The sequence below is a fragment of the Mustela putorius genome, unplaced genomic scaffold, assembly GCF_011764305.1.
Source record: "Mustela putorius furo isolate JIRA1106 unplaced genomic scaffold, ASM1176430v1.1 tig00000487_pilon_pilon_pilon, whole genome shotgun sequence".
In the NCBI taxonomy this organism is placed as follows: domain Eukaryota; kingdom Metazoa; phylum Chordata; class Mammalia; order Carnivora; family Mustelidae; genus Mustela; species Mustela putorius.
This window is the reverse complement of record NW_025421399.1, coordinates 6,889,923-6,906,306: the sequence shown is the minus strand read 5'-3', so window position 1 is coordinate 6,906,306 and position 16,384 is coordinate 6,889,923. Positions and strand designations below refer to the sequence as shown.

General features: G+C 41.1%; 2 protein-coding genes across 3 annotated transcripts in view; one reads left to right on the top strand and one right to left on the bottom strand.

Moving 5' to 3' along the window:
• The window catches only part of CEP95 (centrosomal protein 95), a 42,337-nt gene extending 33,351 nt beyond the window's left edge, over positions 1-8,986 (bottom strand). The window contains exons 1-4 of the mRNA XM_004749137.3: positions 8,849-8,986; positions 7,289-7,417; positions 6,281-6,388; positions 2,409-2,519 (exon numbers count right to left, since the gene is read on the bottom strand). Of these exons, the coding sequence (XP_004749194.1) occupies positions 2,409-2,519; positions 6,281-6,388; positions 7,289-7,417; positions 8,849-8,867 (367 nt within the window). The 5' untranslated portion in view covers positions 8,868-8,986. The remainder of the gene's footprint in view (positions 1-2,408; positions 2,520-6,280; positions 6,389-7,288; positions 7,418-8,848) is intronic.
• Positions 8,987-9,043: 57 nt separating this feature from the next.
• On the top strand, positions 9,044-16,367 carry DDX5 (DEAD-box helicase 5). 2 transcript variants are annotated; one of them, XM_045080908.1, is made up of 14 exons: positions 9,044-9,133; positions 9,754-9,932; positions 11,149-11,314; positions 11,669-11,765; positions 11,861-11,994; positions 12,116-12,181; positions 12,435-12,576; positions 12,658-12,818; positions 12,914-13,086; positions 13,459-13,569; positions 13,793-13,854; positions 13,929-13,988; positions 15,221-15,445; positions 15,660-16,367. In XM_045080908.1, exons 2-14 carry the CDS (start codon positions 9,889-9,891, stop codon positions 16,061-16,063), a joined length of 1,845 nt encoding a protein of 614 aa, XP_044936843.1. In that variant the 5' UTR covers positions 9,044-9,133; positions 9,754-9,888; the 3' UTR covers positions 16,064-16,367. The 2 variants fall into 2 exon arrangements, with proteins under 2 accessions (XP_044936843.1, XP_044936844.1); XM_045080909.1 differs by lacking the exon at positions 9,044-9,133 and adding an exon at positions 9,451-9,469.
• Positions 16,368-16,384: the final 17 nt, after the last annotated feature.

The following is a 16,384-nucleotide window of genomic DNA, read 5'->3' as shown; positions in this document are numbered from 1 at the left end:
TCAGTGTAAAATTTTAAATTAATCTCCACGTAAAGGTAGTTTTCTACCTCTTAATCTTGCTGCTAAAATGACTACACAGACACAGAGCATCAAAATACCTACTGATAACCTTGAATCAGGTGAGTTTCACATGTCTTTCACTCTCCCCCAATTCTCCTATAATGTTTTTTATTATAGAAGAGTCCCTATTTATCCATAGGGGATAAGTTCCAAGATCCCCAGAGAATGCCTGAAACCATGGATAGTACTGAACACTATATATACACTTTTTCCTGCACCTATGACAAAGTTTAGCTTCTAAATTAGGCACATTAAGATAAACAATAGCTAATAATAAAATAGAGCAATTACAACAATATACTACAACAGTAGTTATAAAAATGTGGTTGCGGGGCGCCTGGGTGGCTCAGTGGGTTAAAGCCTCTGCCTTTGGCTCAGGTCATGAGCCTGGGATGGAGCCCCGTATCGGGATCTCTGCTCAGCGGGGAGCCTGCTTCTCCTCCCTTCTCTCTGCCTACTTGTGATCTGTCAAATAAATAAATAAAATCTTAAAAAAAAAAAAAAAATGTGGTCGCTTGGAGCGCCTGAGTGGCTCAGTGGGTTAAGCCTCTGCCTTTGACTCAGGTCATGATCTCAGGGTCCTCCTATCAGGCTCTCTGCTCAGCAGGGAGCCTGTCCACCCCTCCCACCCCTCACCCCCCAGCCTGGTGCTCTGCCTACTTGTGATCTCTCTGTCAAACGAATAAATAAAATCTTAAAAAAAAAAAAAAAAAATGTCGGGTGCCTGGGTGACTCAGTTGGTTAAGCCACAGCCTTCAGCTCAGGTTATGATCTCAGAGTCCTGGGATCAAGTCCTGCATTGGGCTCCCAGCTCTTCGGGGTCTGCTTCTCCCTCTGACCTTCTCTGCTCTCATGCTCTCACTCTCTCTCCAGTCTCTTAAAAAAAAAAAATGTGCTCTCTCTGTCAAAATATCTTATTGTACTGTACTCACCCTTCTTGTGAAAATGTGGGATGATAAAATACCTACGTGATGAGATGAAGTGAGTGAATGACGAGGCACTGCAATACAGCATTTGGCTATTATGACCTTCTGACAATATGTCAGGAGGATCATCTGCTTCTGGACAGAAGATGACTGCAAGTAACTGAAACTGCAGAAAGAAAACTGCATATCTGGGGGGACTAGTCTATGTATTTATGGCTGACTTCCTGACTGGAGTATAGGTTTGAGAGCAATACACATGGCATGCAATTCTGAATCCTCCCAGGGTCCGTGGGCTGGTACGTATTGAACATACATTAAACACTCAAAATACTCCACATTTCAAACACTCAAAGTTTTTGAAATAAGTATCTTGTGTGGCAATTCTTCCTTCCTACATATACTTTTAAATCTTTTCAGCAATAGAGATAAAAGGTAGAAAACTATCTCTGAAAAGTTTAAGGTTAATTTCAAATGTTATAATCACAGTACAGGTCTCACCATCAACCATATGAGAATGATAAGCCTACCCAAATTTTTGTCTTCATTCATATTAGAATTTATGTTGGTTGCTACTGCTGCTGAAAACATGCTGGATAACTTCAAAATAGTAAATCCATTCTTACATAGGTCATATATTACTCTAATCATGACATAGAGCATTTTTTTACTCAACCAATCTCAAGCCATTACAGTTCTTTGTTTTCTTTTCAATAACATTGCAGTGAAGACCTGTAAGCACTTTTCTTTTATATTATCATTCCTTAGGATAAATTCTCAGGAATGAGATAAATTGAGCCAAAGATTATAAAGAGCTTTTATATATTGCTGATCCACTTTAAATAACCATAAGCCTTTTGGAAAATAAAATGGCACTATTAATCTTTATAATTACCATTAAAAACCATAAAATAAAAACTTCACACTACAAATTGTTACAATTTGGGAAACTGGATTACCGGAAGACTAAAATAAAATGTTCAGGCTGTCACAAACCCAAACATAGGTTAAAGACAAAACAAAAACAAAAACAAACACACATTCCAATTCCTGCTAATGCTTTAGCAAAATCCAAATTTGTAACAAAAATAGCAGTTCTGACAGAGGAAATTATAGTCAATAATGTCATGCAATAATAGGACAATAGGCAATTTTGGCCAGAATTTAGCTATCATAGATTAGCTTTAAAGTAATTTATAAGCAATAATTAAGTTGGCAAAGGACATGGTGACAGTCTAGGAGAGTTTTTCTCAACCACTAAGAACAGTAAGAATTGAGATTTAATTTATGATTAAATTTACCAGGTATACACATTAGTGTTTCCAATTCCTATGAAGAAAAACAGGCAAAAAGAAAAAAGGCAAAAAGGGACAGGCTGTAGAATGTAGAATATAAACCAAATCAAATTTCTATTTTTAAACTTACTTTTCTCATGAGATGTCTCACTGATGTGTTCTGTAAGATATTCCAGCAACCCATCAAATATTTCTAGCAGATTCTTAATAGATTCTTTATCTCCTCTCACTATATTTTCTCCTAAACACAGGATAAAGAGCTAATTAAAAATATTAACCAAGAAATTGAAAGCCTCATAATTTTGAAATGAATATACCACCATGTACTGTTCAAGACAAAAGAATTATAAACTCAGGAAAAACAATAATATAAATAATAAAAACATGAATTTTTTTTTTTTTAAGAATATTTATTTACTCACTTGAGAGAATGAAAGAGAGCACAAAAGCAGGGTGAGGGGCAAAGGGAGGAGCAGACTCCCTGCTGAGGGAGGGAAGTAGGGCTCTATCCCAGAACCCTAGTATCATGATCTGAGCCAAAGGAAGATGCTTAACTGACTGAGCCATCCAGGCACCCAAAAACATAAATTTTCTGATGCCTGATTATATTTGAAGAAACAAAAGAAGCAGCCTTGAATATAACCTTTGATATTTGGCATATCCTTTCCTTTATCAAAAAACAAAGCAAGTATATAAAAAATAAAAAATTAAAAAAAAAAACAAAAAACAAAGCAAGTGGACTTAAGAAAACATCCCCTGGTAACATTTATACCAATATATAAAGCATCTAAGCAGAACTTTATCAGGCTAGCAAAAAAAAAAAAAAAAAAATGCCAGGAGAGAACACAGTTTCAGATTGTGAGATCCTACTTCTAGATGGTAGCTTGTTCTGAAGATAATAGCAGCAGAGGAATATAAAAAACTTGTTGGGATACTTTTGCCAGGAATCCCTCATTTTTTTCTATCTGTTAACTTCTGTTCATTTTGTATGCATCATGTCATTTTCTTAATTAGAAATTGCCAGTGCATACAAACTTCCAGTTTGTATAACCCTATATACAGTTTGTGTAACTTCCAGTTATAAAACAAGTCACAGAGATAAAAAGTAAGGCAAAGGAAATAATGTCAATAATACTGTAATTAGCATTATATCGTGACAGATGGTAACTACACTAGTCAACAGTGAATACTGTATAATACACAGAACTGTTGGATCACTATGTTGTACACGTGAAACCAACATAACTTTGTAAGTCAACTATACTTTAATAATAAATAAATACTGAAATAAATACTTCCATAATAAATAGACTATCCATGCATATAAAATCCTTTTTTAAAAAGATTTTATTTATTTGACAGAGAGAGATCACAAGTAGGCAGAGAGGCAGGCAGAGAGGAGGAAGCAGGCTCCCTACTGAGCAGAGCGCCCAATGCAGGGCTCAATCCCAAGATCCTGGGATCATGACCTGAGCTGAAGGCAGAGGCTTTTAACCCACTGAGCAACCCAGGCGCCCCTATAAAACCCTTTTTAATTTCACCTCACCCCCCCACTTCTCCAGTCTAATCTCCCACCACATCCACTTTACACCCAGAAGTTAATCTTTAAACAATCCTTAGTACAATACCTGGCCCATAATAAATTTTTAATAAACGCTAAATTGAAATATTGACAAGAAATGGATTGGCAAAAGCATGGAAACCTGGCATGCTTAGTGTCACCTAAAATGAACTCTAATCAACATCAGATATGGACGGAATTTAACTTGAGACACTTCGGTTGTCCTTCGGAAGAACATGCCTGCATTCTCAGTTCAAACCAGAAGTTTAAACCAGAAGCGGAGAGTCAAAATGGAAATTTGGCATTTGAGAGAATCTAACCATTCAAAACTTCATGATGCAAAACAAACCTATACCAGAAATGTGATGTTCAACAAAACTACTAGTACAGATGGACAACATTTGACAATTTTTTTTTCTGTTTAAAGCAAACAAAAATCTTGTTTTTAAGCCTTATGTTTTTCTGACTTAACAAGATACGCAAGTATACCCCAAGGGCATACTCAGAACTTCTCAGTTGCCAGGATGGGGAGCATCCTCTCTCTGCCAACCCAGCAACTAAGACCGCCGGCCAGAATGCAGTGCTTCGTGGTACAGGAGATATTGCTTTAAACAGAACACAAGGAGTAAAAAGATGCTTTGCCATATACCAGAAGAGGTAAGCAGTTTTGCAACTTTTCATGGGGCAGGTTTGACTTGTCAGGAGTAGCTCTGCATTAAAAAGTTATATATGCAGCTACAACCTTACTACAGAAGGTTTAAAAAGCAGAAATACCAGAAATTGCCCTAGTCAAGTGATAAAGCAATTCAAAATTGCAAAAGAACAGGAAAACCCTTGGATTATCCTTTGAAATGAATTATCTCCAAACAAATTTACCACATTTAGTCACCCAGAACTGCACTCAAAAATTTAAGCCAGAGTATTTTTCTAAAAGTTCATCATCAATATTAAATTGAGAGATGTAAATGACCTATCCTGATTAACATTTCTCTCTCTTAACTGTCAAAGAATAAACCAATAGTGTAAGCCTTCTCTTAGGGATTCAAATATAGTTTCAAACCCACAGATTCCCTGTCTTCCTTAGCCTGGAATAATTTACTGAAATACTCCTCATTGCCTTATTATATAAAATATAAAGATTTATAAATATTTTTAGTAAATTTGGCTTTTGAATACAAGTATGATATACTTTATTTTGGAAAAAAGTTCACAATTTAGTTTTACTTATTTTGAATAGACAATATACTAATGGGATTTAAAATTCAAAAAGTGCAGGGTGCCTAAGTGGCTCTGTCAGTTAAGCCTGTGACTCCTGATTTTGGCTCAGGTCCTGATCTCGGGTTTTGAGATCAAGCTCCACGTCAGGCTCCACACTGGGCATGGAGCATGCTTAAGACTTTCTCTCCTCTCCCTCTGCCCCTCCTTTGCATTTGTACACACACATTTTTTGTCTCTTGCAAAAATGAAATAAAACAAAAATTAAAATTCAAAAGTGCAGAAGATATATAATGAAATCTCATCCCATCCTCATCCTACAGCCCTGAAGTTCCTCTTATTGGAAGCAATCAGCATTATAGGTTTCTTGCACACGCTTTGAAAGAGTCCTTCTGCAAGCAATCAACTGCATATTTACTCTCCTCACCTTTGTTTTCTACAAGTTGCACCATACTCTGTACATTCTTCTGACTTCATACACACTGGAAACTGTTGTACTAACATGGAACATTTTACATAATGAGCATCATCAAAAATCTTTCACAGTGGCAGTGTAATTCCACGTATGGAGCAACCATAATGTATTTAACCTGTCCCTATTTAGTGGACATTTAGATGTTGCTGATTTTTACCTACTACAAACAAGCAGCATATTAGCTTTAAAATAACTAAATAACAAGGCACCTGGGTGGCTCAGTTGGTTTAGAGTCCAACTTTATCTCAGCTCAGGTCCTGATATCAGAGTCATGAGTTCAAGCCCCACATTGGGCTCCAAAAGAAATAGCAAAACAAAAAAATAAAATAACAAAACGATGGGGTGCCTCGGTGGCTCAGTAGGTTAAGCAACTGCCTTTGTCCCAGGATCGAGAGTACTGCATCACGCTCCTTGCTTGGCAGGGAGTCTGCTTCTCCCTCTGACCCTCCCTCTTCTCATGTTCTTTCTCTTTCTCAAATAAATAAAATCTTAAACAACAACAACAACAAAATACATACTTCAGATGAGCAGCTAGGATACTCACAGGTCCATCACAACTCAAAGTTTGACTGTCCTTAAAAAAAACTCTCAAGGATGGGTACCGTAATTCTACCAGTCAATTGTCTTGGCTCAGTGTTGCCATTTGGTCTATTTTATAAGCTTATTCATTTGGTTAACTAAACCATATATAGGATTTACCTAATTATCTTAGTAAAATGCAAAATTATTTGATGGTTAAGTATATACCAACCTGTTATGTGAGACAAGCTGACTTGTAGGTAATCTAAGGCCAGTGAATCAATTACTGCTTGTACATTGTGAGCTTCATCCTCTTGACTCCTGGGAATAGCTATGAGGTCTGTGGAAAAAAAGCTACATAATTTTTCATCTGAGGGCCCAAGTTGTCATGGTCTTTGACCAGGCTTCTAAGTGAGGTTAACTGCTACAAGAGCAAGCACCACTCAAACAGAACAGGCTTTTATAAAGTACAGATAAAGCTAACAGAGCCTGATTTCTATCTATATAGTACCTCTCTTAGCTGAATACTTAGTCAATCAATGCATAATGAACATGCTCTACAATAAGCACCAAACTACAGAAAGATAAAGAGATCCCTAAATTCAAGGAGATGCTAATACTCTAATAAGGGAAGCAATACATGAAGTGAGACTTTAACCCATAATCGTGGGTTGCTTTTCATGACAGAGAAAAAACCCACAACAGGTACAAAAGGAGAGTTCTTGTACATTTTGTTAAAGCAGCCTAGTAGGAATTACTGGCCTAATGATTTAAAAGGTCAGTATATACCATACTGAGGAAAGATATTAACATCAACTTATATTTGGAATTTCTCCACTAGTATTGGGAAGATGAATACTTAACCAGGGATGCAGGACAAACATCAATTCATATCTGTAATACTGGTTAAATAACAAAACGCAACAAGTTTCCAAGTTTCACTCAATTTTAGAACCCTTGAAGATACACTTACAGAAAATGTGTCACTTTCATAAAGTATTAGGCATAATTAAATAGAAATGACCCAGACCACGCAAACATGATTTGACCAAGGCTATTACTATGTCTGGGTCTCATTAAGGTACTTAAGGTAATGAATGCAATAGTTAGATAGAAATAAAGATATAAACACAGAAAAAAAATTCAAGATTTTATAAATACCATAAGATCTAACAGAAGGCTCTCAAAATTCTTGGCCTAAGATGTAGTCACTATTACTCCCACTTTTTAGTACCCTTACCTGGTACCTTTTCTCCCAAAATGGATTGGTAAAGGGCAATAAAAACATTAGCATCACAGTCTTCTAGTTCTCGTATCCTTAGGTGTATATGACATTTCAAAAGAAGATTATTGGCAACAATTATCCACTCTGTCAGGAAAGAAAAAAGATCAGCCTTAAACAGCACTAGAAAAAGTCAACCCCCAGGAAGATAGACATTGAATGACATAGAAGATAAAATATCTGATGAGTGTAGAAGTTCAAAGACCCTCTGTGGAACGATTTTTGAAAATACTTAATTTCTTGGAATGACTTCCAGAGTACCAGAATTTTAATGTGGTCAAAACCATGCTGCAAATCCAGCTTTTACTACTGCAACCTAAAATCTTTATTTTTATCCCTTTTCTTATTTTACCAGCCATACCTAGCTGTTTTTATTTAAAACATACAAGTCAACGGGAATATATGTCATAAACGAGACAGTTTGTTAACGACAGTCTGAGGTTGACACTAATTAGTAGATGCTGCTTCAAATTCCCAATGGTATTAGTCATGTTTTTACCCAATTATCTCGTACAAGTCTGAATTTCTCTGTTGCCCAAATAGGTGCTGATTAACTTGGGCTGTTAAAAACTGAAATAATGACACCAACAATACAACATTTGTTAGTTTTTTAAAAAAATTACATTTAATAAATAAGAAATAAAACACAGAACATGCATAAAAACGCCCCTAAACTCAGAACTAGCACATTACCAACACTGTTGAAGTTTCCTGTGTTACCACCGCACCTCACCCCAGATACGGTAAGACTTAGCAAGGTTACTTCAAAACTTTCTCAAACTAAGGTAATTTAGGAAATCTGACTTATGACCCCTGATACACCTGGCGATTAAGGAGAAAGTCCTTTTATTCTATATTTGACATATTCAGCATGTTCTAAAAATAACGATGTGTGGGGTCAAGGCACGCTATCTCCCTCTCCCCAAGCCCACTTCTCACAGCTGATCAAACCAGGACAAGCGGTTTGAACGGTGTCCTGGGGAAAGGAAAGCGTCCCAGACAACCCAACCCACTCGCTCTTCAAAAAGCGGTTGCTAGACAAAGCCTGTAACTCCAGAGGGCACTGAGGAAAAAAATCTACCACTAGTCTACTTTGGCAGATCTTAAGACCGCCGTTCCCCAAAAGTTCAGTGCACATGCAGGTATGGCCTCAGTCTCCACAGTTCAAGAACCAGAGCGCGCGCTAACAGCGGCTGCGTTCCCCAGAGAAATACAAGTTCCAAGAAGAAGCTTTTTGACTGCCCTTTTTGCAGCCAGGTTGTAGGCGCGGTCCGCGCCTCGCCACCGGGTCCTTCTCTCCACACCCCATAATCGCGCTCCACGGCCTCTAAGCTGAGCGACAGTGAGGCTAAAACACCCAATGAAGTCGCTCACTACGACGGGGTGTCTGTCACCATCCCCGCGGGCAGCCCAGACTTAAGGAAGTCCAGCCAGATGACTCAACATAATAGGGGTAGGGACGTTCGGAATTTAAATGGCTTCAGTCCACACACACTGGGGCTCCGAGCCGAGACTCACCAGCCTCTGAGCCGGCCATGTCACGGAGGCGGGTCGCCGCCGGACCCCCAGCAGGGCGCGCGGTGGACGGCGTCCCGGAAGGGCCGCAAAGCGCAGACGCACGGCTAAGGTTGGGGAGAACGAAACTAAAGGGCAGTGGGTGAAAGGGGGAGGGACGTTAAAACGGCTTCTCGTTGCTGATTGGTCATCACGGGAACACTTCCTATCGCAGCACGCGCCGAGGCGGCGGTTTGTGGACTCTGGATACCATTCTCCGCGGGCAAGATCCCGCTAAGGGATTCTCAGGTGGGTGGATATGACAGACCGGGTCACTCAGCAGCCCTGGGCGGTCTCCTGGGGGCATTAGTACGGCACTTCCGGTGAGCTATTTGTTTCGTATTCCTCCGCCGACGCCAAGTGGCGAAGTAGTGCGGTCCGCTTAGCCGGTGGGCGGGAGCAGCCACGTGACAATGTCAGGCTCCGCCTTCCCGTCTCGCTTGGTTAGGGGCGTGAAGGCTCTTTGGAGACGTAAACATCTCCAAGTGGGCTGAGTGGGCTGGCGTGTGCTGGCCATTTTGTCGACTGGGCTGGACCTGGGAAAGGGCGGGTGGCTTCCTTGAGGTGTGGAAAGACGAAAAAAAGGTGAAGAAGGGTGTGTAGGCTGAGGCATCTCAGTGTAGGTGGGCCCAGCTATGAAAGGGCCCTCAAACCCGGCCACTCTGAAGGAGGGGGTGGGGGGTGGGGCGAAAACATGGCGGATCCCCGAACGCCGGCGGGCGTTGCGGCCTCTGCGCAGGGGCGGGGTGATTAGGTCATAGAGCGGCTCCCAGCATTCTCTGCGGCGGAGGAGGCGGTCCAGGGTATAAAACCGGCTGCCGGGACGCGGCCGGCACCTCATTCATTTCCACCGGTCTCTTGTTGAGCAGCTCCGGTTCCTGTCATCGCTGCCCCTCCGCCGCTGCCGCCCCCGCAAGGCTTTGCCATCGCCAAAGCCACCTGCAGCGACTTGTCGCACCCGATTCTCTCCACTTTGTTCCCCACCAACCGCAACCATTGACGCCATGTCGGGTTATTCGAGTGACCGAGACCGCGGCCGGGATCGAGGGTGAGTATGGGAATGGACTTGTCAGGCCCGGCAGTGGGGGATGGGAGGCCGATGAAGGGGGCAGCGGGCGGGGGCGGCGGGAATTTGCCCTTTTTGGTCTACTGTTAGGCTTTATTAATCGAAGGTTTTCGACATTTTGATACCTGTCCAAAACTGAGTGAGGGATGTTTTCTTGTTAACGGTCTTCAAGCTCGCCTTTTGTTGGGAGGGGGGCGTCGAAGCCCCCCGCCCCCGCCCCCCCCCGACGATAGAGCAGCTGTTGGGAAGAACTCGGGGGTGCGTATTTCGATCGAAGGAAAGCGCGGCGCTTCCAGGAGAACGAAGTCACCGCTGTTAGGTGCATCTTTTCGGGAGGAGTTTTAGGGGCCCCGGGAGTTCTGTGGTAATTGAGGGGGTCGCCTCCGAAGCCATTGATGCGGCGGGGGCAGGAGGGCGGCCGGCACCGCGGGAATCGGCCATGTGGCTGAGTCGCGGGTACAAAATGCCGGCGTCGGACATGGCGGCGGCGCCTTTGTTACCCCGCCCGGCGGAGGAGCTCAAAATGGCAGCGTCGAGAAAATGTGGCGCAGAGAGAAATGCGAGACAAAGGGGGAAGCGCCGCCCCAGCGGGAACGCCGCCCGGTCCGGGACTCCTCCCCCGGTAGTTGCCAGCTCCTCCTCCGTTTTTTCTTTGCGTTATATAATTTTGCTATCTTGATCGGGAGCGCTTCCGCGGGATCCCAATTCGATAGGCTTGCATAAGTGTCTTTGAGACCACCGTCCTTGTTCTGGTCTTACTGCTGGTGCTGTCCCATTTTTCTTTAAAACCAAAGCTGTTTTGCTTGAAAACAGCTGATAAATAGCGTCGCTGTTAAGCACCTTCCGTGTATTGTCTATCTCCCAGACATTTAATTCCTAAGCTCACGGGAGAGACTAGGGGCCACAAGCTGTTGCCTATCCTTGTAATCTGAACTTGAGGCGTTTGGGGAGCCAGTTTCCGACGTGATAAATCCCGGGCTGTTGACTTGGCTTCAGTAGTGTGAATTGGGGGCAACGGGAAGTGAGAGAGATGGTGCTAATTGTGGCTTTTGAGATCATGGCCGTCAGTAAGGACAGTGCTAAGCCGTAAACCTCAAAGTCTCTCATTTACCTGCACTGTGTCCCAAGGGACAGTAAGTGTATATAAACTGCTTGGTAAGCGTTTGAAGATAGAGTAACTTTTTTGTTTTAATTTCAGGTTTGGTGCACCTCGGTTTGGGGGAAGTAGGGCAGGGCCCCTGTCTGGAAAGAAATTTGGAAACCCTGGGGAGAAGCTAGTTAAAAAGAAGTGGAATCTCGATGAGCTGCCCAAATTTGAGAAGAATTTTTATCAAGAACACCCTGATTTGGCTAGGCGCACAGCAGTGAGTAATTTCACATAGCTTCATTGGGTTGTAACTCAATAACTGTTTCTATCTAGTACGAAAAAAATATGAACAGAGAGGTCTTGGAAATGACCAAATTTCGGGGAAATTAACACTTTCTCATAGTTAAGAGGTGGTACTTTGGAAACAGGTGGCTTAGAATTTTTCTACTTAGAATGATTAAGTATTAAGAGTAATTGGTGGATCTTGTGCTGTGTGGGTTTTCCATACGTGAATATAGGTTTTATACAGACTTAAAAGGTTTACTAACCATTTAAAACATAGGGGCCTCCTGGCTGCATATTAGTGAAGGTTGTTGTGGTACTTACTAGATTATTATAATCTGTTTTATAGCAAGAGGTGGAGACATACAGAAGGAGTAAGGAAATTACGGTTAGAGGTCACAACTGCCCAAAGCCAGTTCTGAATTTTTATGAAGCAAACTTCCCTGGTAAGTGCTAGTTTTGAGTCCCTCCCCCCCCCCCATTTTGTTTCTCCTCTTTCTCTTGGCTTCACTAAATTTTACTGAATTGTTTGTAATTGCAGCAAATGTCATGGATGTAATTGCAAGACAGAATTTTACTGAACCCACTGCTATTCAGGCTCAGGGATGGCCCGTTGCTCTAAGTGGATTGGATATGGTTGGAGTAGCACAGACTGGATCTGGGAAAACATTGTCTGTAAGTATGGGAGAATTTTGTAGTTTGAATCTGTGATTATGTGCTAGTGAAAATAGATTAGGAATATAAGGAAACCAGAAGACTTCTAATTTAATTCTTTTTGTTCCCTCATCCCAAATAGTATTTGCTGCCTGCTATCGTCCACATCAATCATCAGCCATTCCTAGAGAGAGGTGATGGGCCTATTGTAAGTATGTTTTTTTTTCTTAACTTTTGTCAAGGGGTACTATACAGGGATTTGTAGAGTACATAAAGTAATTCTCATGGTCTTATGTGGAGATGTTAGTTGTCTCGTGTTAATTTAGCTGGAGAGAAAGTTACCTTGATCATATTTGAGTATTGGACAGCAAAATCAGTGATCTACCAGTGTAATGCCAGTCAGTTTAAAACTAGGATCCAGGAGTCTGCTAAAACCTGTCCCACTTTTTGTTTCTCTTTAGTGTTTGGTGCTGGCACCAACTCGGGAACTGGCCCAACAGGTACAGCAAGTAGCTGCTGAATACTGTAGAGCGTGTCGATTGAAGTCCACTTGCATCTATGGTGGTGCTCCCAAGGGACCACAGATTCGTGATTTGGAGAGAGGCATGTAACAGAAATTCTGTTTGTCACAGTTGATGCTAGAAGTTTGAGATATCATAGTTACATCTATGTGTTTAATTGAAGGTGTGGAAATTTGTATTGCAACACCTGGAAGACTGATTGACTTCTTAGAGTGTGGGAAAACCAATCTGAGAAGAACTACCTACCTTGTTCTTGATGAAGCAGATAGAATGCTTGATATGGGCTTTGAACCCCAAATAAGGAAGATTGTGGATCAAATAAGAGTAAGTGCCTTTGAAAATGTTTTATTTTCAAAGTTAGCTCATAATTTATTCTTGAAGTAAAATGCTTTTTCTTTTTTTAATCCCAAATTCTTTAGCCTGATAGGCAAACCCTAATGTGGAGTGCAACTTGGCCAAAAGAAGTAAGACAGCTTGCTGAAGATTTTCTGAAGGACTACATTCATATAAACATTGGGGCACTAGAACTGAGTGCAAACCACAACATTCTTCAGATTGTGGATGTATGTCATGATGTAGAAAAGGATGAAAAGTGAGTTTTCTATAGAATTTTTAATTCTAGAAATAGACCATACGAACTTAGGAGTTATCCTTTCGTAGGTTATCTTAAAAGTGACTTTTAGTTGGGTGGGGTGTGGATTTGTTTGTTTAAAATTAGTCTGTCCGTCTTCCTGAAAAAATGTTTTTCTCTATTCACATAATTGGCTATCACTATATTCGTAGTATTTCTTTAGGTGAAGGACTGTGCTTTGTGGCTTAAAAGACCAAGGGTGGTTGCTTGATAATGTTCATGGCAGGTGTTTTTATTTGTAGCCATGCAAATGGAAGGTCGTGCTTCAGTGACCATAAATGTGTGGCCATAACTATGGACTACTTCTAAAATTCACAATTTTTTTTCCCCAAGACTTATTCGTCTAATGGAAGAGATCATGAGTGAGAAGGAGAATAAAACCATTGTTTTTGTTGAAACCAAAAGAAGATGTGATGAGCTTACTAGAAAAATGAGGAGAGATGGGTATGTGGGCTTCCTCGTTGAAGCAGGTGTATGAGAACTGTGTTTAGGGGGAGGGGTAAACCAATAGAGAACGGATTTGAATGTCCTGGAAGACCATTATCTGGTATAAATAAAACCGTGTACATTAGGTGAAATTAAAGGAATTGATGGCTAGATAGGTAGTAGACTAAAACATACCGGGTTTCAAATATGAGCCTGCTAATATGGTTTCTCTTTAATGTAGGTGGCCCGCCATGGGTATCCATGGTGACAAGAGTCAACAGGAGCGTGACTGGGTTCTAAATGGTTAGTCAAATGAAAAATTTCTTTTCTCTAAGCCTGGAATTCTCAGATTATTTATGATCCTTTCTCTTTCACAGAATTCAAACATGGAAAAGCTCCTATTCTGATTGCTACAGATGTGGCCTCCAGAGGGCTAGGTTAGTAAAAACTCGAATTCATGGCTTGGTTTCCCAGAAGATCTCCATATAACTTTTTTAAAGAAAGTTTATTGCTTTCTTTAACCTCTGCATTTTTTCCAAGTTTTTTTCATATAAAGGTGCAGTCTTTGTGGCAAGGCCTAGGCATGACAATCGGAGGACTCGAGGGGGATGGAGGACTAGTGATCGGCTGGCTGCTTCCAGTCGATTAGAGAGGTGAAAAGCTGAAAGTGTGCCAGTAATCTTCAAAAGGCAGAACATACCACCTCTGCCCCGTAAACTGTTCTCTCCGGGGGAAAAAAATGGAAGTTATCCTCACAGTTCACTGCCGTGGTATTTCTTCTGTCCCATGCTTTGCATGACTGCCATGGTACAGCATTGTTTCAAACTGTTTACTGTGATCTGTGGGTCTTTGAGTTTCAGTGAGTTTGCTGAAATGTTGAAGAAATATTTCCAAACTTCAATGTTCAATGAAATTTTTGTTCAAGTTTGAAATGGAGAGAGCAGCTTTAAAAGGTACTAAGCCTTTTACAAATTGGTGAGTACTGGCACATGAGATCTAGAGCAGGAGCAACTTCTCACACTTAGTGGGAAAAGAAAGCAGTGCTTTGAAAGTTCCTCCCTCACCTACACAGTAGTCGTCATGTCGAGACCTGCCAGAGAGAGACACATTCTCAAGTGAATCCTGGCTTCTTGGAAGCGCTTGCCTAGACGAGACACAGTGCATAAAAACAACTTTTGGGGGACAGGTATGTTTTTCTTGCAGCTGCGGTTGTAAGGTCTTGGCAAGACAAGCAGTGTGGCCAGAATTTTGAACTTCTGATGAGTGTGTAATGCAAAGGACCGCGTACATTTTTGTTTAAAGGTCCTCAAAATGAGCACATGAAGAGGTTGCTGTGAACCTTTAAGTGGCCCTACTGCGCAGAAGCATTCAGATGTCACTTGATGATCTGTAAGGGAACTTGCTGGTTTGGGAGTACGTTAGAACACACGTCCTTTTGACAGGCTCTTTATCATTGGGTGGGGTAATGAGACAGGTAGATGGTGTGTGCTTCCCCCCCCTTCCAACATCATTGGTATTCCTACAGAGAATGGATAACCATTTTAACTGTATTTTTTGCAGCCCGTACCTTCTTGGGAATACAATTGTCTAACTTTTTATTTTTGGTCTGGCTGTTGTGGTGTGCAAAACTCCATACATTGCTATTTTGCCACACTGCAACACCTTACAGATGTGGAAGATGTGAAATTTGTCATCAATTATGACTACCCTAACTCCTCAGAGGATTATATTCATCGAATTGGAAGAACTGCTCGCAGTACCAAAACAGGCACAGCATACACTTTCTTTACACCTAATAACATAAAGCAAGTGAGCGACCTTATCTCTGTGCTTCGTGAAGCTAATCAAGCAATTAATCCCAAGTTGCTTCAGTTGGTCGAAGACAGAGGTTCAGGTAAGACCAACCTTCATTAAGAAATGTTGGTGATTTGGGGTCACATGATTGCACGAATCCTTTAAATGGGATTGGCGGGTGAGTAAAATCTTCAATATGAAGCTGAGAAAACATTTCATCTGTAGAGTGAATATAGAGCTTTCCTTATTCCTTCTGTGTTCTTAATGATTTGTGCCATGGAAATAATTACCTTGCAATTTTTTTTTCTTGACAGGTCGTTCCAGGGGTAGAGGAGGCATGAAAGATGACCGTCGGGACAGATACTCTGCGGGCAAAAGGGGTGGATTTAATACTTTTAGAGACAGGGAAAATTATGACAGAGGTTACTCTAGTCTGCTTAAGAGAGATTTTGGGGCAAAAACTCAGAATGGTGTTTACAGTGCTGCAAATTACACCAATGGGAGCTTTGGAAGTAATTTTGTGTCTGCTGGTATACAGACCAGTTTTAGGACTGGTAATCCAACAGGGACTTACCAGAATGGTTATGATAGCACTCAGCAATATGGAAGTAACGTTCCAAATATGCACAATGGTATGAACCAACAGGCATATGCATATCCTGCTACTGCAGCTGCGCCTATGATTGGTTATCCAATGCCAACAGGATATTCTCAATAAGACTTTAGAAGTATATGTAAATGTCTGTTTTTCATAATTGCTCTTTATATTGTGTGTTATCAGACAAGATAGTTATTTAAGAAACATGGGAAATTGCAGAAATGACTGCAGTGCAGCAGTAATTATGGTGCACTTTTTCGCTATTTAAGTTGGATATTTCTCTACATTCCTGAAACAATTTTTAGGTTTTTTTTGTACTAGAAAATGCAGGCAGTGTTTTCACAAAAGTAAATGTACAGTGATTTGAAATACAATAAATGAAGGCAATGCATGGCCTTCCAATAAAAAATATTTGAAGACTGAATTAAGTGGAAATTGTAC